Source organism: Sphaerodactylus townsendi, linkage group LG09 (genome assembly GCF_021028975.2).
Source record: "Sphaerodactylus townsendi isolate TG3544 linkage group LG09, MPM_Stown_v2.3, whole genome shotgun sequence".
NCBI lineage: Eukaryota > Metazoa > Chordata > Lepidosauria > Squamata > Sphaerodactylidae > Sphaerodactylus > Sphaerodactylus townsendi.
Window position 1 is genome coordinate 59,812,188 of NC_059433.1, and position 24,259 is coordinate 59,836,446.

Sequence of the window (24,259 nt, forward strand, 5' to 3'; positions counted from 1 at the left end):
TGTGAAGTCAAACTAATTATATCCCCACACATATTTGCTAACATAAGATCTTGTGTGACCAATTTTGGGGTGCTGATATATAGGGAGGAAAGTACTAGATGGTGCACACAAGTGCAACCTGCACATTGAGCAGCCTTGACTATTATCTTGGGCATCAGAGGGTGAGGATGCTGCATGCCATCTTCAGTGATGCCTCCCTGGCCAGCTGGTTAGCTGTTCCGATGGCCTCAGTGGCTGTGCTGGGGTCTTGGGATTTGCATAGACAAAAACCATGTGAAATGAGAGCTGTAGCAAAGAGGAGAATTAGGTAATGTTAAGAGAAAGGTGCTGTGAATGAAGGGATCACAGTTCTTTCCCTGCGTGTCTGCCTGTCAAAATATCACGTTTACATTTTATTTCAGAGATTTCAGGACTGCTCATGGCCCATCCACCCTGGGAGAAAGGGGAAGGAGAGGGAGACCAGAAGGGGGCCCATCATCTGGTCATGACCCACCCACCCTGGGAGGAACGATAGGGGAGAAGAGGGAAAGGTGGCCTGTCATCTGGTGTGGCCCACCCACCCTTGGTGAATGGGTAGGAAAAGGGTTCTCTATTCAGAGTGGAGGATGCTATGTCGCCTTTGTTTCTTCCCCAACTGTACATGGAACCTTTCCAGTGGGTTTTTTGTTTGTTTGATTGTTTTGTACATGGGTGGAAGCAGAGTGACCTCACAGTTAGCATGTATTGATTGGTCCCTTCAATGTATGGTTGACATAGGATTTAAACCCATGCTTGATATGGGGACATTGTTATACTGTTTCATATTTGGTTGTGGTGTTACTGTGATCTCTCATTGATAGCAGTAATTATGCTAGTATTACATTGTCATCAGCAATGTACTAGCCTCTTAGAGCTTAGAATTAGGTTGTTAGTCTTCCTAAATACAAATTACAATAGATTGAATACTGCATATTTAAAGCATTGATTCTACTTCTATTGTTGATTCTTCATAGTAATGTATTATTTATCTGCAGTCTAAGAATTTTGCAAGGAAGCAAAACCATCAGGAGAACATGAGACTAAATTTTCAGAAAATGAACGAAGTTGCCTTAACTTATCTTGACAGGAGTGGTGGCCTTCAGAAATTTGTGCAAGATTGCAAACTGTACAATGGTAGTATCTAGATTTATTTTTAATGTATTATTGAAAGAAAAATCTTACTTAAATCAAAAGGAATATATAGGCCTGTGGTGGCGAACCTTTGGCACTCCAATTGGCCATGCTGGCAGGGGCTGATGGGAATTGTAGTCCATAACATCTGGAGTGCCAAAGGTTCGCCACCACTGAATAGGCTATAGCAACTCTTGTGACTGTCTTCTCTTACAGACTCAAAACAAAGTTATGCTGTCTTTCGGTTTCTTATTTCTGTAAATCCATCTGATATTGCTGAATTGGATGCTACTCTTGGAAATTATATTCTGCATGAGCCTGTTAAGGCCACACAGATTTTTCAGACGGTAAGGCATCTCATACATTTGGAGACAACAGAAATGTATTGACAAATCTAAACCACAGTTTTCTTATGAAGTAAATTGCATTTTGAATTCTAGGTGTGCTTTACAGCTGTTAAGACACTGACACTAATTCAACAACTGCAGACAAAGGCTCAGGTAGGAATCTGCTGTATTTTTCAAGTTATGATTAAGAAACAGTTGTACTTATTAAAAATATAGTTTCCCTCCTTTACATTTTTAAGTTTGATAAATTTTCTGAAATGCATTCTATGCTTTTGTGTTTAGCTTACTGAAAGTACGATCCTACTATGTAATTTTTGTACAATCTAATATGTTGTTTTCAGCTTACTGAAACTAAGATCCTACAAAATAATTTTTGTGCAAAGTGTCATGTAAAGAATTATTATTTCAGTTGTCTTTTTAGATGTTTCGTTGGTTCTTCAACCCTAATCCTAATGTATTTATTGAATGCCACATTCTGTTGATTGCATTGACTTACTGTGCAATCTGTCTTGAGATCAGGTGAGAAAGGTAGACTATAAATAAATTAAATATCCAAAGACAAAGTTTAATCACAAGATAACACCTGGCAGCCCCAACCCGATGGAGGGGGCTGAATGCACATAGGGATCAGCACAAGGCCATGCCGTAGCATTTTCCCCTCCCCTGCTGCCCCACTGGCGCAAGGAGCAAATGTGCCTGTGGCTGGCTGCCCCTCATCTCCATGGCGGGCAAACCCAGAAATCTGGGGCGCTGCAGAGTTGTGCTGGCATCCAAAGCAGGCATTGGAGAGAGGTGGGGCATTTTCAATGGTGGCACCAAAGTTAGTCGCCTCCCTCCTTCGATTTGTGGCCAGTTGTGCTGTGGCCCCAACCCTGGATATACACCACCCTTTTTGGTAGCATAAGACCATTGGGCCCCATGGAGGGTTTTCCAGCAACAGGGAGGGGTTTTGCTTTTTTCTCCCTCCCCACTCCTCTGGAAAGCCTGTGGGAGGCAGCACAGCAATCTGGATTATGTTGTAAGGCAAAATTATTTCCATCACACTGACAAGACAGAGTTCCTAATCTACCTCTATAGTAGTGCCAAAGTTCATGCCTGGATGTAGTTTCACCTTTGATTTTCATGTCAGAGGTAGCCCTTAAGTCAGTGTGGAATGGCACCCACATGTGCAGAGGCAACAGCTGTATGAAAGCAACCCAGGGTTGTTGTCTGAATCAGACAGAATGTGGTGTGACACTGAGGAACAGTGATATGTAAACGCCAAGCATTCTTATGTATTTGTTGCTGTGAAACCATAGACTGTTTACAGTACAATCCTAAGCAAAGTTACATCGTTCTAAGTCCATTGAAGAAAATGGGCCTAAAAAGTCTAGCTCTGTTTAAGAAGGTACTGTCAGTAGCCGTTTTTAAGCATAATCTTTGATTGCAATTTTTAACATTTTTTTCTTCTTAGATGAACATAGTACTGAAACTAACACATTTGCCATCCCTACCTTGTTACAACCTCAGTCTTTGCACATTTCCATTTGATTACATGTCTCAAAGATTTTATATGTCAGAAGGAATAGTGATCGCAGCAACCGTTGTAACAAAATATACACAAGGTGCAAGATTTGTTTGTTCTGAGGAAACATGCCCATTTTCTGAAGGTATGCCAGTCTGGAAACTTGAACTCAGTTTTCTGTAATTCACTGATTAATATCAACAAGAAAGTGATCAATATCAATGTTAGTATTATTTTATTTTCTCATGCAAAGTTTTATATACAATTTATTTTAATTGCTCAAAATGGGATTACAGAATTTGGTATTTTAACCTCAAGGCTTGGGTATTGGGGATGAAGCAAGAAGGAGATACCAGTTATGCGTGTGTATACAGGGGGTCAGACTCTAAGAACAATGGGAAGAAAAGCAGTAGGGTGAAAAACGTCACTTACCTGATCATTCAAAATGTCACTCTGAACTCATTTTGATTTCCATCACAGACGCTGAAAATGTACGTTATATTGTTGACTATTATTTGGATGTGATTCTACTATTTTTCATTTGTGAACCATGTTGAATGCCCTTGTTGGGGCAGGAAAGCAGCAATAAAAATAACTACATACATAAATTGCATTTGGGCTAGTAAGAACATAACAGAACTTTGTTTTCCCATGACACTTGATCCAAAGTCAGAAACAGGATCACAATATCCATTTTCACGGATTATTTATATATTAATTCATTTATACCCTGCCTTTCTCCCAAACCAGCAGGGCCGTAGCACTGGAATACCCCCACCACTTCCTTGCACTGGCGCACGCACGGTACATCACGCCCCCCCGTCCCCTTGGCGCTACGCCGCTGCAAAGCAGCTTACTTCATTCTGTTTTCCTCCATTTTGTCCTCACAACAACTCTTTGGGGTAGGTTAGGCTGAGAGAGTTCCTGGCCCAAGGTCACTGAGTGAGCTGTCATGGAGTGGGGATTCAAACCCAGATCCTAGTCTGACACCCTTAATCACTATACCATACTGGCTGTCAAAAAACTGTTTACTAATTTACTAAAATATTGTTTACGAATATATAATGATTGAATGGAAATGAAAAACCAATCAAGTATCAGCTATCATTTCATGAATGTTAAGAAAACTGAATTTATTGTTTGCTTCTCTTAGGGTTTCAGTATATAAGAGTACATTCTCCTGGTGCTACAGAATCTGCAACAGTGAGAAATGATTTTGTGTGCAGTTTATGTTCTTCATCACTGCAAGAAGACATCAAATATCGAGTACTTGGAGGTGAGAATTATATATTTTATTAACTAGTTGTAAACAATAAAAGTTCTACAGACTTATGTTGTGCATTGTTACCAGGCTGTAAAAAGAGAATAGAAAAGGGTGGAAAAGGGAATCCTCTCCCTGATGTTGCTTAACATCTACATGTAAACCCTTGCCCAGTTGGTCCAGGGTTTTGGACTGAGTTGTCACCAATATGTTGATTACGCCCTGCTGTATCTCTTGATGGGCAGCTGGCCTGATACCACCTTTGGATACAATGACCAGCTGTTTGGAGGCTGTGGCATGATAGATGAGGCAGAGCTGATAGAAATTAAATCCACCAAAGACAGTGATCCTAAGGTAGGTTCGGGGGGACTCAGGATTGGACAGCCTCTATGGAGCCACAGGTCATACATACTGCCAGGCTGGCTTTTTTTCCATCTGCAACAGACCAGGCAATTGGTGCTCTACCTGTCTCATCCTCACTTTACAATGGTGATCCACACAATGGTAACCTTCAGACGAGACATCTGTAACTCACTCAATGTACTTGAGTGCCCTTGAAACTGCTCTGTAAACTCCAGCTGGTTCAAAATGCAGTTGCATGAGTTCTCACTGGGACATCATGGCAAGCCTACATACAACTGGTGCTCCATCAGCTGCACTGGCTCCAGATGAGGTAATGGATTAGGTTCAAGCTGTTGGTATTAACCTTTAGAGCCCTAACAAACTTGGCAGAACCAAAATAATTTTCTTGTTCCACATGTATTCCTTTACCTTTTAGCCCTCTTTTAGGGCATAAAGCATCCTGTGCTTTGACCCATTTTTACTGGTAAAAACCGCAGATTGAAATTTTAGATGCTAAATCACCAAAACGGCCAGATCAAGATATTTATCTCTTGGACCAGTCCACAAAGTTATCAGCAGTTTTGATGCTTTAAAATTTTTAAAAATCTGACTTTAACTGGTGTCATCAGTGCACCTAAATCCATATATAGTCCTAAATCTATGTAATCATGTACGTTGCTTAGGAACTAGGGAGACAGACAGAACCATCCTAAGAACACTTTCTGGGAGAGTTGCAACTCCTTAAAGTCATGTCCAAATGTTGGGAGACTTTGTGGAATGGCATGGGAATGCATACAGGGGGCTATAGCTGGAGGAGGTAATCTACAGAAATTAGGTCTCCCTCCTTTTCATGAGTAGAAGTGCCTTCCACTCACACAACAAATCCCTTGGATCCCAATGTTTATATCTCATGTCCATTTTGAAATTTACTAAGCTAAGCAAAATTTTAAAATACTTTGGTCCACACATACGTTAATATTCCTTTTATATTTTAAAGATAAAAAGATTATTGAAATGATTGATCCAAAAGCAATGAGTGCTTTTCAAGGATTTTGCAGTAATAAAGACCATTTCAGATTTCAGTCTTTTACTGTTTTCCTAAGAGGTAAGTTTTGTTAACTTTGTTAAAACCATTCTTTGAAAACTGTGGTATGATTTTCAGACATTGACTGTGTTCTATGAAGTATTTGTTTTTGTATTTACCTCACTTAAATCCCAACTTTTTCCTCAATGGGGATTCAAAGAAGCTTTCCTCTCTTCATTTTATTTTCACACTAACCCTGTGAGGTAGGTTATGCTGAGAGTTTGTGACTGACCCAAACTCACCTAGCATCTTTCTATGGCAAAGTGGGTATTTGAACCTGAAAATCCCAGATAGCTAACAGTAACCACTACATTATACTTATTATCCCAGTAGCATTTGAGTGGAATCAATCTTTCATTTCCTGTATGTACCTGCATGTAAACCAAAATGCTGAAGTAATGTTTAGTTCTGATGTTTGTCATATTTAAAAGTTTGTCCCATTGAATCTGTGGTTCAACAACAGGAATATAACTAAAAATTCTATAATCTCAGACCTTTTCATGGTCTTAGACTTTCTCATACTTCAACAGAACTTTTTCCTTGTAATGTTAGTTCCTCCTTTCTGTTTCCTATGATCAAGTTGTTCTATAATTGCTTAATCATTTTGTAACATCCTTCCTCAATCTGTTTCCTTAGTTGTGATATGTTCTATCCCTGGTTTTCCAAAATTCAACTACACAGAATAAAGTTTTTAACAGAACCCATATCTGTGATTTGCCTTTTGCGTTTAACTGATATTTCTGCAATCATAACACAATCTGCTGAGCTCTTCTCCTGCATGTCCTAGGAACAGCCTAAACTAGATCTAGTTTATTTGAGGGGCCTGGAAAATGTTATTATTGTAAGAAGTTTTGTTCAAAAGACTTTTTAAGGATTTCTGACTGATGATCTGAACATATGCTTAACTCACAAGACCAAATGGAATATGTGCACACAGCTGAAGGAGATCACTTTGTAATTAGAATTGGTCATATGAATTCATCCATGGAGACAAGTCCTACAAATGGAGAAAGAGAGGGGGGAGGTGACCCAGCCATTACAGAATCAACTACCTAGATTTAATCTGTCAAAGTCAAACCAGACATGATTCAGGAGATCCCTATTTAGAAACTCCTGCATTTGGGGGGAGGACCCTAAAAGTTGTTCAAGAAGAAGGATTTGGATCAGTGCCACACAAAGGGGGTATTAACCCACCATATTATTTTCCCAACATAAACTTCTTGCTTCAAATGATGAGCCGCTATCTTATGGTGATTAAAGTATCAGGCAAGAAATCTGAGTTTATCTCCACTCAGCGGCCAGTTGGCCTAACCTACTTCACAAGATTGTTGTAGGGATAACATGATGGAAAGGGAACCATGAATACTAACTAACCAGAGCTACTTTTAGCCTGGGGATCTATCTAGTTGCATCTATGATCCTAAAGGTTATCATTTGTAATAAGACTATACTGGTGAAGCACAGAATGGTCTTGTAGACAGAAAACTAATGGCCATTTACACACATATGGTCTCCTTCGCTTTAAGCAGCTATTCCCTTTGGATATTATTATTATTATTATTATTATTATTATTATTATTATTATTATTATTATTATTATTGTTTATGCACATGTTTTCCCTTCTTCAGCACCAACTCCACTCTTATATCTGAGAATCCCCACTTTTTCTGAATGCTCTGTGAATGTGACTTTTATTCTCCCTTCACAGGGAAAGCGAAAGAGATCCTGATGCCTTATGATTTCCTCAGGTTTTCTCACTCCTTCCCACCTTTTCTCACCCACACCACAGCAGTTCCTCAAACTCCATTGCCCACTGCACTCCCTCCTCCACAGCAGTTCCTCAAACTCCATTGCCCACTGCACTCCCTCCTCCATTTTTGCACAATTGGAAGTTTTGGGATGTTCCCCCACTGGATCCCATTAAAAAAAATACAGCGCTGTTTATTGATGTGTGGTGGTTTCCCCAGTCGACAAAGTATTGATAAACCAGATGCAATTCCCCTCTCCCCCCAAAAAAGCTGGCAGGCAGTCTCCCACAATGCACAGCAAGAGGTCTTTAGCCGGGAGTCGCCACTCATTCTGATCACATATAAGCTGTGACTGCAAAGTCCTTGGTTCTCAGTCTTTGATCAACTCAAATTCTTTTCAAATGGCAATTTCCTCCCCCCCTCCCCCACAGGACCCCCACTGAGGCCAGACAGAATCAGCAAGTGGGAGCTGCAGGGCTTTTCTGGTCAACAGGCAAAGATTCCAGCTCTGCCCAGAGCCTGTGGGGAGGGGGAGGGAGAGGATATAATTTTTAGTGTTTCCTTGTGTGAATTTCTGCAAGGGTGGTGGGACTGACACTGAGTTCCAGTGAACATAGAGTAGGAGAGCAGCTGGAGACCTGGTTTGCTGGAGCCAGGTGAGCTTCCTCCACTTTTGGCCAGCCTGGTGCTTCAGACTGTGGATGTAATCCAAAATCTTAAGGAGGAGGAGGAGGGCAGCTCTGATGGCTAGGAGCGTCTTTCTACCCAGGCTGGCCCTTCTCTGCCTCTCCCCTCAATAGATTTTCTCTGAATCCTCAAAAATGGCCAAATGCAAGGCAAAAAGGGGAGTGGGAGGAAGGATGATGCAAACAGAAAACTCCCACTGCGAAGCAAAGTTTGAGAATCGACTGCTTCTTAACTATAGGGTGGTGCATGTGCAAATGGCCAGTGGCACTTTGGTATTTTATTTTTCAAGCACCTTTAAAAACAGCCATGAAGCTTTCCTGTGACTTTTACATTTGTTTTTGAATCTGAACTGAAATATATTGTCTTTATTAGAAAAGAAATTCATATGCCTGTTTGTTACTTATAGATGAGCTAGCCAATAAAATGAAAATAGGGAATGGGTACAAAATTATAGGAATTCCAGTCTGTATGCAAAATGGCTCACAAGTCACAGTGTGCCTGGAAGCCAATAGTGTGCTGCTCCCTAAGCTCAGAGGTAAGTCCAGAGAAAGGTGGGGAAAAAATAGAGGTGCCTGTGGCTCTCTGCTCTCATGAGGACACAGACACTATGGGCAGAGTAAAGCCTTAATTTGGGAGAGGGTGAAAAAACTTTAGTGCAGTGATATTCTACCTTTACAGGGGTATTTGGTAATTAAAAGGCTATATTTAATATTAATAGTTATATTATTGTATGTTTAGGGTGGTGCACAGAGTAAACAGTAGTCTTCTGGCTATTTCGATTGATGGTAATTGCAAATGTGCCTCTCTGTGAGCTGCAGAATGTGTGCCATTACTTTAGGTGGCTTGCTTTCTACGTGCAGGGTAATTGATTAGTTTTCTATTAATTGAAGTTCAATAAATTAGCTCTGGCCCTGGAACATTCAGAGGGGGTTTTTTTGCTTATGCCCATGCCCCCCCCTCTTTTTCATTCTCATATTTCATCTTATTTATATGATATATTTACTAGATTTGAATTTAGACATACAAGGTACTCAGCATTCTGGAAAATCACCCTGTTATGATTCACTTCTGCCTTATTTCATAATAGAGTGCCCTCTACCTTTTAATTTGTGATCTTACAGCATTTAAAGGTTACTTTTCACATCTGAGGGTCAAATAAGCTAATAATGCAACAATAAAATTTAATCTGGGTAGAAAGCACTTCTTCTGAAGATTCTTCTGCATTGATGTTTACATTTGGCACCAATACCAAGTGGATTTTATTGATGCTGATTTTGTTGCCTTTTGTGGTTGCTTCATTTTAGTATTTATGTTGTTGATTGACATGTGTCTCGTACTGAAAGAGATATGTGGAATTTTAATAACGAATAAATAATATAGCATGTACTTAATAATATGCATAAATCTGTTGTTTTAATATAGGCCAAGTCAATGGTCAAGCAGGACAACTGATAAGTTGACTGCTTTGCCACTTACTTAGGCTGCCAATCAATGCATAATAAGATATATCAGTTTTTAAAATTACCTTATTTTCTGCTAGATGGGAAAGCCGAAAAGGTAACAACCTCAGCTTGAATACAGCTCACAACTTATAAAACCAAGATGGCCACATAATATGAAACCTTACATCTAAATTCTAGCAACTTTTGTTTGGAAGTCAGTCCTAGTAGCATGTGCATTCAGAACTACAGTGTTGAGCTACAATTCTATGCAACTACCTGGACAAATTCCAGTAAACATGGTTCAAAGCAAACATGCAGAGAACTGGTCTGTAGAACTCATTACAAATAAAATAACTAAAACATGAGATTTGCTCCTCCAACAAATCTCAGGGAATTCAATAAAAATTGAGGACGATGATTATGAAATTGACTGTATCACTAGTTTAAAATGCTCCTGCTGTGTTAGTTAGATTGAAGATTCTCTCTTGACTTTTTTTTTAAAATTCAGATCCTCCTTGCATCAGTGAAAAGTTTAAGCATCTCCTTGCTTTGACGTCGAATTCTTGTTGGAGATTTACGGCTGTTCTTGCTGACAGCTTTGCTTCCCAAGTCCTTCCACCAGGCATTTATAATACTCTCAAACTGGCCTTATTGTTGAGTCTAGTACAGACAAATGACAGAGACGAGGCAATGGCTGAATACCTGGATCTTTTGGTAGCAACACATGATACTTTCATATTGGAGAGGTGAACTGTATCTCTTTTGTATAAGTGGACAACATTTTTAGATATGCAACATTTTTAGATAGTTGTACATGATTTTTTAAAATGCACGCACAAATAATCCTGTTGTTTTTGTAGCATTAATTTAGCCATTCATCACATTCTTTCTTTTGTTTGAAATAAACATGAGCAAAGCAATGTGCCTGCTTCTTTATGGGAATGCAATTATCAATTTGGGCTATATTTACATTTTCTTTAAAAGTGTTTTAAAAACTTCTTCCCCATAAAGCACTGAAGATATTGAGATATCTGCTTTCCTGTCTTCTAGACTTCTGAATTATAGTGTCTGCCTTGTGGAGCGGGGCATAAAACACATACCATCTGGTAAAGTTTTTCCCACTGTAGCCAAAGATAAACATGGTACTGGAATTGCTAGCATTCAGGCTGGTAGTGCTTTGCTAGCTAAAGGTGGAATCTGCTTCATAGGAGAACTATCGTCATATAAAAAGGATAAACTTGAACAGCTGCAATCAGGTAGGCTAGCTGGAAATTTTATAAATGCTGAGGCCACACCAATTGAAGTTACCGGTACTTCAACTGGCTGAATACATTTTGTCTTTAATGCTTTTTAATTTCAGGGAGAATCTGTCCATCACTAAGAACAGGTACATTTAAAAAGATAAGAAAAATTCTGGATTACCTCTGTATGACTTCACTACATGCAGTCCTTTTGGGAGGAAATAGCATTATATACTGTTTTATCTGTGACCAATATACAGATAAGGCACATCCTTCTGACAAAATCCTATAGAAGTATCAAACATTTTGGCTATACTAATGTGAATGAAGCCTATGCTAGTTTCATAAGACAGTTGCCCTAACTTCTAAGGATTGTATTGTTGTTAGAGATGTATGCTAGGTTGATGCAGAGATGATATCTGATGCTACACAAGAGAAATTACTGACTGCATAAGGGAGAAAGAGGCCGAGGACCCTAAATAATAACATACAAGACCACTGGTCTGGATTAAAACTGGCCACAGTTTGTTTATTGATTTTGCTGGCGGAAGGAAGCAGAGGCACAGCATAGGGGACAGATCTGGTCACTATGTAGCACCCTTGCCATCCCCAGTGACACCCTTCCCCCAAGCCCAATCCTGGGGGAACCTGGAGCAGCAAGCCACTGGGAGCCATTCTGAGTGCTTGCCTCTCAGTGAATCTTCCCTCGTTACCTGGGGACATGAGCCAGTCAGGAGCCTCTGCCTGGGCATGTAGCACCATGGCTTGCTCCACCCCCAAAGGCTCCTTATGGGAGCCCCCACTACTGGGGAGGACTGACACGCAGGCAGATCAGTCCCCATGCATAACCCACAAGCTGTGTTGAATATAGGCAATTAATATACCATATCCTGTAACAACGAAACGTAAAACATGCAACAAAGGTGGGTCTGGCCAGGGGTGTGCCAAGGCAAAGGAGGCAGAGGCATGCCTCACCTAGTCTTATATGGTGAGGAATCCCCCCCCCCCTGGTCCTGCCCCCAGTCATGTCATCCTGCCACACGGGCAGGCCTCCAATGGCCACACTTACCCTGTGCACAAAAGCCAATGCAGACTACTATCCACGCCCCCTCCAACCCTGCGTCAATGGCAGTCCTCAGGTGTGAAATGGGTTGCTCTTTACCTTTAACTGATAATTAGCATTTATTGCTTTAAAAAGCAAGTAATAAGGTAAACATGTAGGAGAGCATATCTAAAATTAGATATTAAAGTTCAAATTATTATAATTTACAAATTACTCTGTTAGAAACACCTAAAATCCTTGAAATATATTACATAACACTTTGTAGAGAATAATTCTGAAACAACATCAAAAAATACTGTTGTGAGTCTGTAAATTTGATATGGATATTAAAAATATGGGATATAGAAAAAATCTCAATTCTATCTTACTGTGGCTATTTCTGCACAGCCAAGGGAGAGAGCCTGCATTGGCATTAATCATGCTGATGCAGGCTCTGGGGCCGTTCGCACAAACGGCCCCATGGGATGCGCAGCTGTTGGAGCAAGCTCTGCACAGCCACGTATTCCCCGCCCTGGCCCCAAACGCCTCCTTATCTTCTGCTGGCAGCCATGTCGCTCTATCGTCGCTCTGAGTAAGGAAGGGGACACGCCCCCGTGGCCACAGCGACAGCTGAAGCACCAGAGACCAGGGGCCGTGTCGTGTCCCCTTCCCTCCTCAGAGCGACGCGGCTGCCAGCAGTAGGTAACGAGGTGTTTGGGGCCGGGGAGGGGAAAACGCCGGCTTCCACCCGCTGCCGTTGGCATGGCAGCGGCGCCTGTGCAAAGGGTCTCCGCCAAAACGGTGTTTTACCGGGCTGAAGCCGTTGCTTTCAGCCCGTGCAGAAACCGCTTGTGAAATAGTAACTTATGCATTTAACAAAGTGCTTAAAAATTTAAGAAAACAGTGAGGCAATTTACTCACGAGAGAATGAGAACAAGGAAGAAAGTTAAAGATTAAATAATAGAATCCAGCTTCCAAAAGAATGGGTAAGCCAGCAGGCTGCTGTTGGTTGTATCTATATTTATGTCATTCTGAGAAACAAATACAGCAAGAAACAACTTGGTGAAACGCTTTATTTTAAACATATCACATGTAATCCATCTCTGAGGTTCTTACAAATAAGTATGTGATGTATTATACAAAGCAATATTTGCAGTGAGCTCTGCAAGACCTTTGGATTAAGTGCAGTTTGTATTTTAACTTTAGTGCTAGAGAGCAGAACTGCTACAGTATTCATTCCTGGAAAGAAGTATGGAGAAGATACTGATCAACAAATTTCTTTTCCAATTCAAACCAGTTTCTGGACATTTATTGATGTAGATTCCTGTTCCAGAAAGCATATTCTAAAGGATGATTCTCCAGTTGGCCAAATAGTAAGTCCTATACAACATTAAAGTGCTAATGGAATGTAACAGTAACTAGGAATACCTAATGGCTATCGATGGGACACAGATGGCAACCATGAACAAGTGAAGCAGTCATGTTGATCCAGACTATTGATCGATCAAGGTGACTACTGTCTGTTGTGAGTGACAATAGTTCTTCAGATTTATCCATGCTTTCTATAGGTCTATGACTGTAAATACATACATCTGAAAAGCTCTTCCAAACTAGAGGTCTTTCACATTACCAACCACGAGATCCTTTTAATGTATCCAGGATTGAACCAGGAGCCCTCTGCCCACAAAACAGATGATCTTTTTCTGAGCCAATTCCTAGCCTAGTTTCAACATGTACTTATTTCCTCAGTCATAGAACCTATTTTAAGTCAAAGTTTGATTCTGTAGGACCCTATGCATACCAGAAGAAAAAAAATGAACTTTTACATTTTTCATACCCCACAGTGCAAAAGTTATTTTTGTTTGAAAGTATGCATGTGTTTATATTACCAGGATTTAAATCTGCCTTCAGCCAACCTTATAGATGCTTTTGGCCTCTTGATACACTGTACTGACCCATCATATTGCCATTCAATGCTTCCTGTTGTGAATTTTATTTTAAAGAAGGCTGTTGACCCAGAAGAGGCATCTTATGTGTTCTCCCATCACTTCAAAACACAAGATTATGAGGAGGTAACTGTATACTGGGTGTGAAACAATCATCTTTTAGTTATGACTGTTGGAGCCACGAGAATGATTGGTAACTTGCTGTTCCAGTATTGTATCTAAAATATTGGGGTGTTTTGAAATTAGTCGTGTTTCCTCTTCTCTGTCCAAGACAATATTCTTTTGGTCTCTAACCTGTGTAGCTGTAATCCTCTTTCATTTCCAAAATATAATCTCAGATTTAACAATATTAATCTTGTGGCACCTTGACACTTTCTGGCATCTCAGAAAATTAATGAAAAGTTTTTTAAATTCTATCAAAGGTTAAGTCTTTAAGGTATGATAAAATTACTGCTTGTTTTCACTGCAATAGACAGTGCTGGTTTTTTAAATGGAGATAGATGAAAGTGTTAGATCTCTCATAGCACAGGATATTTAAACAATATTTTGATTCAACAATGAAATTAGGCGTTATTTTCCCCTATTCTCCCTTTGGCAGTTCGTATGTACTGTTACTCAGATTCAAGTTGAGACCGAGTACATTTCTATTTCTTCCGCTATACTTCCATGTCTTTTACAACACTTTGAGGCCCACTGAGTAGTAGAAAAGTGGAACTGTAAAAGTGGAATTGAAAACTGAAATATTTAAATAAATATAAAAGTCGGCTAACGATGGGCTGTACAGAGAGAAAACAGCAACTGTACAGTAGATTGGTCATGATGATGTTTGATCCTTTCTTTAAATGTTTCAGGAAGGTCTCCAGGAGACTACACATGTCAGAGCCTACTTGAAATGGAAGTACTGTACTCAAACTGTACTTATCCTTAGACTAACTGGCTGACTGTTGATAACCAATACTCTATTGTTAATCATAGCCCACCACACCACAGTGGCATCTCTGACAAATACTTCTACAATATAGCAGTAGTTTACATTCCTGTGCAATATAGGTGTGATTACCATGAAAATCCTGTTATGTACACTGCTTTCATAAGTTAAGTTTTCCACACTTCTGAAAGATTGAAATGTTTTCATTTTTAGTTTGTTGCTTTTGCTAAGAATTTACATGCGGAACTTAGGTCAGAGGCAGAAAAACTTATACATGGTTACTACCTAGCAAGTCGCAGAGTAAGAACACATTCCATTCATGGATCGAATGTCTCAACAGCTGCACTAAAAGTTTTGTAAGTTTCATTTGCAAATTATGTTAAGTATAGTTACTTAAATTTTTATCCTTCAAAATCTAAAAACATATTTTACCGACACAACTGAATTATGGTTTAAATAGTTGTGTCAGAGAATAAGGTGAGATGCCCAATCAAGGGTTGTAAGCCAACCTTCCTGGGAAGCTTGGAAGGAATAGAGGATCTGCAACTCCCATGCTTCGTATACGCTCCTTTTAAACATGTTAGTTGTAGAACAAAACATATGAATCTTTGGTTTTCTTTGAAAATATTCCTATACCTTTTCTAGGAAAACATTTTGAATGTAAGTCAAGGAACATATCAAATTGTAAAATCCAGTTTCATAAACTTCATCTATACTTTTGTTAGGATGAAACAATATATTCAGGTTCTGGGGTAATTCTAAACAATTTTTTAATTTTTCAAATATGGTTGTTATCTAAGCTATAATGCAAGTAACTGCCTTGTGCGGGAGGGGAACATTAAGCATCCTTGTGTAACGTCCTATGGACAAGCGTAATTTAGAGACATGTTTATATTTCAGGATTTCATTGTCTGAAGCACATGCTAAACTGAGTTTACGGACAAACGTACTTGAAGAAGATGCCTTGATTGCTATCTTATTGTATGAATCATCTCTCACTTTAAAACACGGTAAAATAAACATTAATTTTTCTTAAGTCCAAACTGTTTCTCTAAAAATTCATGCAGGATTCAAGGTGCAGGAAGAGATTCCACCTAAACATTAGGAAGAACTTTTGGTCAGGGCTGTTAGACAGTGGAATTCACTGCCTTGGAGAGTGGTGTAATCACCTTCTTTGGAGGTTTTTAAACAGAGGCTGGATGACCATGTCAGCAGTGCTTTGATTGTGTGTTTCTACATGGCAGGGGGTTGGATTTGATGGTCCTTGTGGTCTCTTCCAACTCTATGATTGACCCCTACTGGCTGCAGAATTATGCCAGCCTCGTTAGACATTCTTTTACATCCTACCTTGTCATGAAATGAAACACTGGACTTACTTTGAAGGTGCATTTTACTTGAGGAAGAGGACATTCTGGAACATTTGGGTACTTTCCTACATTTCACCCCTGGAGGCAGAAAGTAGACAGATCTTTTGTCTCTAGATGGGAGGGAATGCCTGCCACTCTCCATTTGGAGACTTCCTTAGCAAATATATCATTTGCATAGTGTGTCTCTCTGTGCATTGTGTACCCCTAATCATCGATGCCAGAGCAATGGAATGTAATACACTAACAACAATGTCAACAGGATGAACAGAAACCAAAGTAACGTTTAGAGACAGTAGGAAAGAAGGGTGATGCAACACCTCCTCTTTCATTATTGCTTGAGGATAGGAAAACATTCTGGAACATTTTATTTATTTACAAAATTTAAATCCTGCCTTTCTGTCTTTCAAGGATCAACAAGGTAGCTAACAATTTAAAAGACAGATGACAAAATTACATTATAAAATCATTACAATAAAAACATACATCATTAAAACAACTGTAAAAAGGTTTAACAACATTTGGGATGTTCCCAAGCAGTATGTCCAGAGAGTGGCAACTCAACTGCCACATGAACACAAGACCACTTACTGTAGGACCCACCCTCCAAAGGCTATGGAGTCCAACTTACAGTGTCTGACAAAAGTGGACACTGATGCCCACATTGTAGCCTTGAAAACATCAGCAATCAAAGCATTAGTCTCAAAGGATGTGGATGTTGCTGCATTACAGACTGAATGAGCAGTAATGTCTCCTGGAATCTCCAATTCATTTGCTTAGGGTTCCTTTGTGACTTTTTCCCCTTTGGTGACTGGATAAGCCACAAATGGTCAAAATGGCAGAAAGGTCTAAATTGCATACAGTAAATAGAATTTAAAAAAAACACTAAGAAGTTTATAACCAAGGCTGTTAACCTAGAACACTCTGGAGGTCCTTAATTCATAGGATCACCATAAGTTGGAAGTGACAAGAGAGCACTCAACATACAGAAGAGAAATTACTTAACTATTACTACTACTACTACTACTAATAATAATAATTCACTTGAGGATACCCTCTTGTCGTGAGGAAGGGGCTTGTGTGCTGTGATGATGCGAGAGCTATGCTGGAGGTAGTGTATTCTACTAGAAGGGTCTCCCAAGTTAGACAGGTCTCAATGAAAAAAACAGACTAACAGTGGCCACCAACCCATACAATATGGTGAAACAAATACAAAAGAATTCTATAACGCATCAGTTCACGCTGATTAACATGAGGGATGTGAACAAGGCATAGATGACAATTGAAGTAACTTTCATCAAACCAATCAGCTCATGAGGCATATGGCTTCAGTGGTCACATGAGAACTGGATACTGAAACACCTAAACCCAAGGTAAATCAAACATCAAAACTGAAGTGGAAAATTCAACTTGAAGAGATCAAAAATCTAAGATCAGATGCCAGCAACCTGAAAAATAATCTTCACCAATTTTCCATCTTGGCTGCAGTCCCCTATACCAAATCCCATGCCATTCCACTTCTCTTTTGGCTTCTGGGGATGGTGACACAGAAAACAGCATATATTCTGTAACAACTCAATCCATAACTGTTAGGAGCCAATTTATATTAAGGGGTGTGTGTGTGTGTTTATAAATCTTGTCCTTGGATACCTTTAAAATTACCTTTAAAGAATATTAAAGAGCAGTGTCTTGTTTAGATATGTTAAGTAAAAAGCTGCTACCAACTCACCAGAAGATTTTTCAGTACTGCATGCCGCTAGATTAGGGTTTCTACCTAGAAACACCCGATTTCAAACTTTTATATAAATATGACAAATCCAAGCATGCATCTTAGTATTACCGTATATACTCGGATATAAGTCAACTTTTCCAGCACATTTTTGTGCTGAAAAAGCCCCCCTCAACTTATATGCAAGGTGTATTTTAAAAAGTATTTTAGGGTTTTTACTTTCTTTTTCGGTTAGTGGCACCAAAATTTCAGGCTAGCAACAGGTGACACTCCTGATACCAGCCAGGTTTGGTGAAGTTTGGTTCAGGGGGTCCAAAGTTGTGGACCCCCAAAAGGGGTGCCCCCATCCCCCATTGTTTCCAATGGGAGCTAATAGTAGATGGGGCTACATTTTGAGGGCCCATAACTTTGGACCCCCTGAACCAAACTTCATCAAACCTGGGTGGTATCATCCTAAAGATACTCTGAAATGTTGGTACTGCTAACATAAACATTCCTCCCGACAGGCACCCTCAAATTTTCCCCAGATTCTCCCTTTAAATCACCCCCCTTCTGAGTGGATTTAAAGGGAGAATCAGGGCTTACAGTGCTAGTTTACTGTTTTTCTTTGAAATAAATATTCAAAAACATTTAACCTACTGATGCCTCAATTAATGTAATTTTATTGGTATCTATTTTTATTTTTGAAATTTACCAGTAGCTGCTGCATTTCCCACCCTCGACTTATACGTGAGTCAATAAGTTTTCCCAGTTTTTTGTGGTAAAATTAGGTACCTCGACTTATATGCAGGTTGACTTATACATGAGTATATACGGTACCTTACAGTAGAAGAAATGCTGATATATTCAAAATTGCATTGTAATTTAGTATCTTGACTTTAATGTCTCCATACAGGTGCCTCTGTATTTTGTGTGCCCCCCAATGTCCTTTTCCCATTTGAACTCAACCATGAGCACTCTCTGGATCAAAGGGATGTTTATCTTATGCAGTGTCACCAACAGCTGATGCAGTTCATTGCCACATATGGGCCTCCAACACACATTCTCAGTACTGAAGATTAACAGAACTGTAGCAAGTATGAGGATCCTTTGCTGATTTCAGGGTAATGTGAAATAAAAGACAAGTACAGAAGTAATTGCTAATATTTTATTCTAGTAACAGTATTGCATCTTAAGTGCTTTGTTTTTAGCATACAGAATAAAAGCAATGTTCAAAAATGTCTATTTTTATCCGTTTCATTCAATAGATAAGGAAAATGCAGACCTATTTTCAGCTATAAGTCACTCTATGACAGAGTTTAACAAAATACATAACTATTGGCCTGAAACCAGGATGTTGAAACCTGTGTGCGTGAGAGAGAGTCAAGATATTGACATAAGGGTATTTATTTACAACATTTTAATGCTGCTTTCCAATCCCTGCAGGGTCCTCAAGTTGGTGAACATAAAAAACGTTAAAACATTTGACAAATCAGAAATACTGTTAAAATGAAAAAAATGCAATTAAAAGGACAAACAACAAATTCCAACATTCCTCTAAGATATAAAACTGTTGGCAGCTTTATTCAGTTTATTCAGGAACTAATACTTAATAGTAAATAGGAAACAGATAATATCCTAACTACACCACTTAGTGAGAAAGAGGAGACTGAGTACAACCTCTGAGAAGCAGGATATTGCCCTAAGTGTCACAATCCAGAAACCGACAAGAAATGATACTTAGCAGGAGAGAAGGTGGGGATCTCAGTGTCCTATCTAACTGCCCTTTTGTTACATCTTGTAGGGTCTTCTTCTGTTCTTTGTGTACCAGACAATACATATTCCAATAAAAACAAGGTGAACTTGGTCTATGAATGTGTTAAATCATGAGTGTCAAACTCATTTGTTACAAGGGATGGATATAAATGTCACTTGGTCAGGCTGTGCCATTTGCACCATAAAATTTAATGCCTAGTACTGGAAATACAAACTTTACAGAAGACATCAGCAAAGCCAATTAATGAAATTCTTCTTTACTTAAAATACAAACATGTTTAAAACAATAACACTCTTCCAGTGTTTCTTTTTATTTAACAGTCTTTGATAATTGACACCCCTTGTGCTGAACTGCATCAAAATCTGGAGTCAAACTCTGTGCTGTAGCAATTTTAAGTAAGCTGAGAACATACTTTTGATTTATTAACATTCATTACAGAGAAGGACTTTGCTTTTTCTGCAAGTTGGCTGTCACGATTGTCAGAAATCACAAATTCTCTCTGAAACTGTGTTTCTTGAGAGGCTTATATCTGCCAAAGCCTCTGCCGCTGATCTGGGCAGGCTTGTTCTGCAGCCGTGATCATACACCTCTTAATAAACTCCCCTTCTGAAAGTTTTGATGAGGGCTATTTCATGGGTCATATCTTACCTTACATGCAGCTTCACTCAATGTGACTTTTTAAACAGTGGTTGCTCTTTCATCAACAACTGTTCCAGTTTAGAAATTTTTACCTCCCGTAGTTCCCCAACATATTTATCATACTTTCCATATGAGTTCCATAACGCTGTTGAATGTTGTATTCTTTGGGGACAGATATTTGCTGTGTACAAATCAGGCAAGTTTGTTTATCATTCTGTTCCACAGAAAAATAAAGATGTCTCCATTTTTCCTGAACAACCCGACACTGTGCACCCACTTTTCTCTTCTTGGTGAATGTCATGATAACTACTATCTTATGTTTCAAACAAGGAACGCAACACAATACTGCAAGAAAAGGAAAAGACAATTTTCAGACAGTGGGCCATTTATGTCTAAGAAACCAGGAGTTGCATATAATTTATGTGATGCAAACATTAGCTTATGATACAAATATCAGCCTGGAAAATGGTGCCTTGTCCTCCTTTTAATAGCTGTTCAAAGAGAGCCACCCTATGTGAGGCATCACTTCTCCAGAAGGCAGCAGAAGGCGACACGGGCCATCTCTGAGCAAAGAAAAAAAAGAGGAAGGAAGGAAGAGACGGGGACTTGTCCAAAGTAAAATTTGCTGTCGTTGTCACCGTCTATGCGACCCCAGTGCCAGACAGGCGCAAGGGCAGGAAGTGATGGCAGATGCAGTAGGCCTGGAGCAGCGTAGCGTGCAAACAGCCCACCCACAACTCAGAGAGTGCATACAGGTGTTGGTTGCTGTATTCCTATCTGGGAGTAGAAATTTGAAACAGGCTGTAAAAACTTGTGGGCTGGGTAAGAGCTCACAAGAAGGTGGATCAGAGCTGTGGACTGTATTTTGATCCCCGTGTGTTAAATTGTGTGTTTTGGAAAAAAATTCCTTGAAAAAAAATACCCTCTTAGGATAGGCAATGCTTGAGTAGAAGGGCTCTCAATATCCCACTATAGAAACTATCTCCAGCACCTTAACAATATTATTTGAAAGTCACAAATTAAGTTTACTCAGAAAACAATGGTTCTGTCAAATATCTTCTTGCCAGCTTGAAATGAAAAAGGGAAGCGAGTAGGTCAAATCAAATAGCTGCCAATTACTCTATTATATTAGGGTGATACATTAAACCCCACTATACACAAAGCAAATGTCACTTGAGGATGAAGCTGTTTGCTTCTTTTATTGTCTTTGTTCTCAGTTAAAGAGAGAAATTTAGGTAAAAACAAGCCTTTAGAATATTCTATGAAGAACAGTATTTCAATTTAATTAAAATAGTTCTTTAAAAATGAAATCAAATTTAAACTCAATTTTAAATATAAAATATTAAATAGCACATTTCAAGCATTATTATCAGCCTTCTTTCACATTCATACTGAAAAGCTCTCTTACATAATTTAGACTTCATTCTTCCATTTTATCTCGGATTCTATATTTCACACAATTTCTTCTTCATAAAGCATTTCTACAGTATTCAAGATTGACATCTTATTAACAGAAGTCAGAATTACCTCACACCCCAAGCATTCCTTTCACTGCAGTAAGCAGGATGAACGTGGTGTCTGAACAGATCTTAAGTCTGCTGGGCGCACAATTGAGATATTCACTGCAAAAATAAAAACATTTAACAGATCTTGAACGTTCTGCTGAAATACAAAACAAGTCACTTGGCCTATTTAAACATTAACTGGCACCTCAGAATGAGTAAATACACATCAGCACTATTTCAGATGGGTAAACGGCAAAAGGAAATCATCATTGTGCCAGCAATATAATTCTTCAAAATCATACACAAATTGACTATTCTTTGTTTCACCAAAAGATCAAAATGTGGTTCTGCATTGTTCAGCAGATGTGAAAGTAGTATGCTTCTGCTGTAGGAAAAAATTCCAATATTAAAATGGCAGCCGCAGATAAAACCACCTCTGTCTCTGGAATTCCTTGGGCTATCACAACAGTTTTAACTGCATTCTGCTCAGGATTCTCCCCCACTAATAGTTTTTTTAATTCAGCTCTCCCCTTTTTTTTAAATGGCCACCATGGGGAAAAATTCCTGTATCTCTCGAATCCCTTTAGCTATCACAGTAGTTTTAACTGCATTTTGTTTGGGATCACCAAAAGATTCTTCTCCACCCACTGTTTTTCAAAACTCAAACCTTCATTTTTCCACATTTTTTCATGGTCTCCTAAGATGGCTACTATCTCCTTTCAATATAAAGAAGATCCAGGAAGTGGCTGTGGATTAATTCAACATTGAGTTTTTTCTTTCTTTCTGAGAGACAAGGTATAGTTCTCTTTATTGAAATATTTTCCCTGTTTCAGTATTAGATTGAAAAGTAAATACTACTATCTATTTCCAAATGCAAAAATTAAAAGAAATTACACAATTTGAGATTATATGTAATTACATCCTCCTCCAATCTATTTACCTAAGACAGGTGTACACAATTTTTTTAACCCCATGCATTTTCAAAAACAAGTTTTGCTGAAGAATGGAATCCTTGCTATTGATAAGATAAAACACTCACCATTATCTCTACCTTAGGGAACAAAAAGACCTCTTGATGGTTCTCAACAAATGGAAAATGAAACCTAGGAGATAAAACAATTTAAAATACTTTTAAAAGGAAATGTATAATTTAACAGTTCAGCTTATTCAGAATAATTGTTCTTGGCTATATTAATGATACACACCATTACCATTATGAGAAAGCATATCAGCAAAGAGATTCTTGAGTAATGTGAGTAATTTCACTGTTCAGAATATTTTCAGAATTCTCTGGGAACAAATTACTTAAGGGAATATTCAGTATTTTCAAACCCATATGCATTTTCTTGTTCCTGAAATGGGCACTATAAAATTAGGATAGTAAGCTACTTGTTTAGTCGCACCTGGTACAAATTCTGCCCTGAGGATGGAGCAAGAGACCAGGCTTATTCCACTAATATGCCATTCATGCCTGGGAGACAGAAAATACTGCATACCAAAATGTCACTACGGCCGGCATTCTGCCTGCAACCACCTTATACAGTGGATCCCTGGTTTTCGTTGGTAATCTGTCTGAAAAGAATCGATGAAAACTGAAACCGATGAAAACCGAGGCAAACTTTTCCATAGGAATCAATGTAAATCCAATTAATCCGTTCTAGGCACTCCAAAAAACATACCAAAAACACATTTTTGGTGAATAAACATAGTGTTTAATGCTGAAAACAGTAACAAACAATAACACTAGGACCAGCTTCAGAGCCAGTGGACTAATGTCGCACCAGAAGGCTGTCCAAAGAGGTCTGTTTCTGACCTCTTTGTCTGAAATGGGACAAGACATTGTCATTAAACAAGTTGCAGACACAGCCTGCAACAGCTTTATCCGGGTGATTTTTCTCCACAAACCCCAAAACTTTACTGTAAATCAATGAAAAGTGAGACAAATTTTTCACTGAAAAAAATCGATGAAAACCGAGGTTCCACTGTAGTTAAAAAGATATCATCATCTGCATCTAAACCACAGTGCCAGTAGCTTTCCTTGGTACTGCTACTATCTCTGAAATGCCCGTCATCAGATCTGTACCGCTCATGCGTATTTTAACCCATTTGGCATGCCATTCCAGACACCTACTGATCAGGGTATTCTCCGTCCTACTTGCAAGGCCCATGTCCTACAGCTCCCACTTCAGTTTCTTACAAAGCAACGACAAGTGATGTTGAAAAACTAGGAATCCACTATTATTTCATTCTTGCTTTGCTGGGGTCAGTTGCTCCTTTCCCTACTTAATCTAGGTAGTTATAAACATTTTAAGAGTGTTACACTGGTATGAAAAATTCCAACCAAGTCACTGTATGGTTTTTCTCTCATTACCTCTAAATATGTCCCCTCAAATTAACTGTTAATCCTATTTGAAGCTGGATTTAACAAGGAGTTTGCTTTAGGCTCCACACATTTCACCAGTTCCATGTACTTAAATCATCAAAAAGAAAATGAATACATTTACTATTCCCCCTTGAAGGTTCATGTTAAATCTTGCTGGTTGA

At 39.0% G+C, this 24,259-nt stretch overlaps 1 protein-coding gene, 1 long non-coding RNA gene and 1 other non-coding gene across 3 annotated transcripts; 1 reads left to right on the forward strand and 2 right to left on the reverse strand.

The window, feature by feature from the left end:
• The first annotated feature begins 1,064 nt into the window (after nucleotides 1–1,064).
• Nucleotides 1,065–18,902, forward strand: MCMDC2 (minichromosome maintenance domain containing 2). The gene is made up of 14 exons (XM_048508358.1): nucleotides 1,065–1,152; nucleotides 1,366–1,496; nucleotides 1,590–1,649; nucleotides 2,950–3,145; nucleotides 4,154–4,276; nucleotides 5,601–5,708; nucleotides 8,530–8,658; nucleotides 10,074–10,311; nucleotides 10,616–10,821; nucleotides 13,055–13,221; nucleotides 13,741–13,920; nucleotides 14,936–15,078; nucleotides 15,623–15,732; nucleotides 18,711–18,902. Exons 1-14 carry the CDS (start codon nucleotides 1,074–1,076, stop codon nucleotides 18,875–18,877), a joined length of 2,037 nt encoding a protein of 678 aa, XP_048364315.1. The 5' UTR covers nucleotides 1,065–1,073; the 3' UTR covers nucleotides 18,878–18,902.
• A 46-nt stretch (nucleotides 18,903–18,948) lies between these two features.
• On the reverse strand, nucleotides 18,949–22,907 carry LOC125439315. The gene is made up of 3 exons (XR_007245522.1): nucleotides 22,755–22,907; nucleotides 21,738–21,832; nucleotides 18,949–20,555 (listed from the first exon to the last, which is right to left on the reverse strand). It is a non-coding gene; the product is annotated as an uncharacterized LOC125439315 (long non-coding RNA).
• LOC125439554 lies at nucleotides 21,913–21,994 on the reverse strand. The gene has a single exon (XR_007245551.1). It is a non-coding gene; the product is annotated as a small nucleolar RNA SNORD87 (small nucleolar RNA).
• Nucleotides 22,908–24,259: the final 1,352 nt, after the last annotated feature.

Excerpts from the sequence above, each read along its gene's own strand:
- MCMDC2 (XM_048508358.1), top strand. The coding sequence starts at position 1,074 with ATGAACGAAGTTGCCTTAACTTATCTTGACAGGAGTGGTGGCCTTCAG. Across the intron at positions 1,650-2,949 it reads AACTGCAGACAAAGGCTCAG|ATGAACATAGTACTGAAACT; the intron begins GTAGGAATCTGC and ends TTTTCTTCTTAG. Across the intron at positions 10,312-10,615 it reads GATACTTTCATATTGGAGAG|ACTTCTGAATTATAGTGTCT; the intron begins GTGAACTGTATC and ends CCTGTCTTCTAG.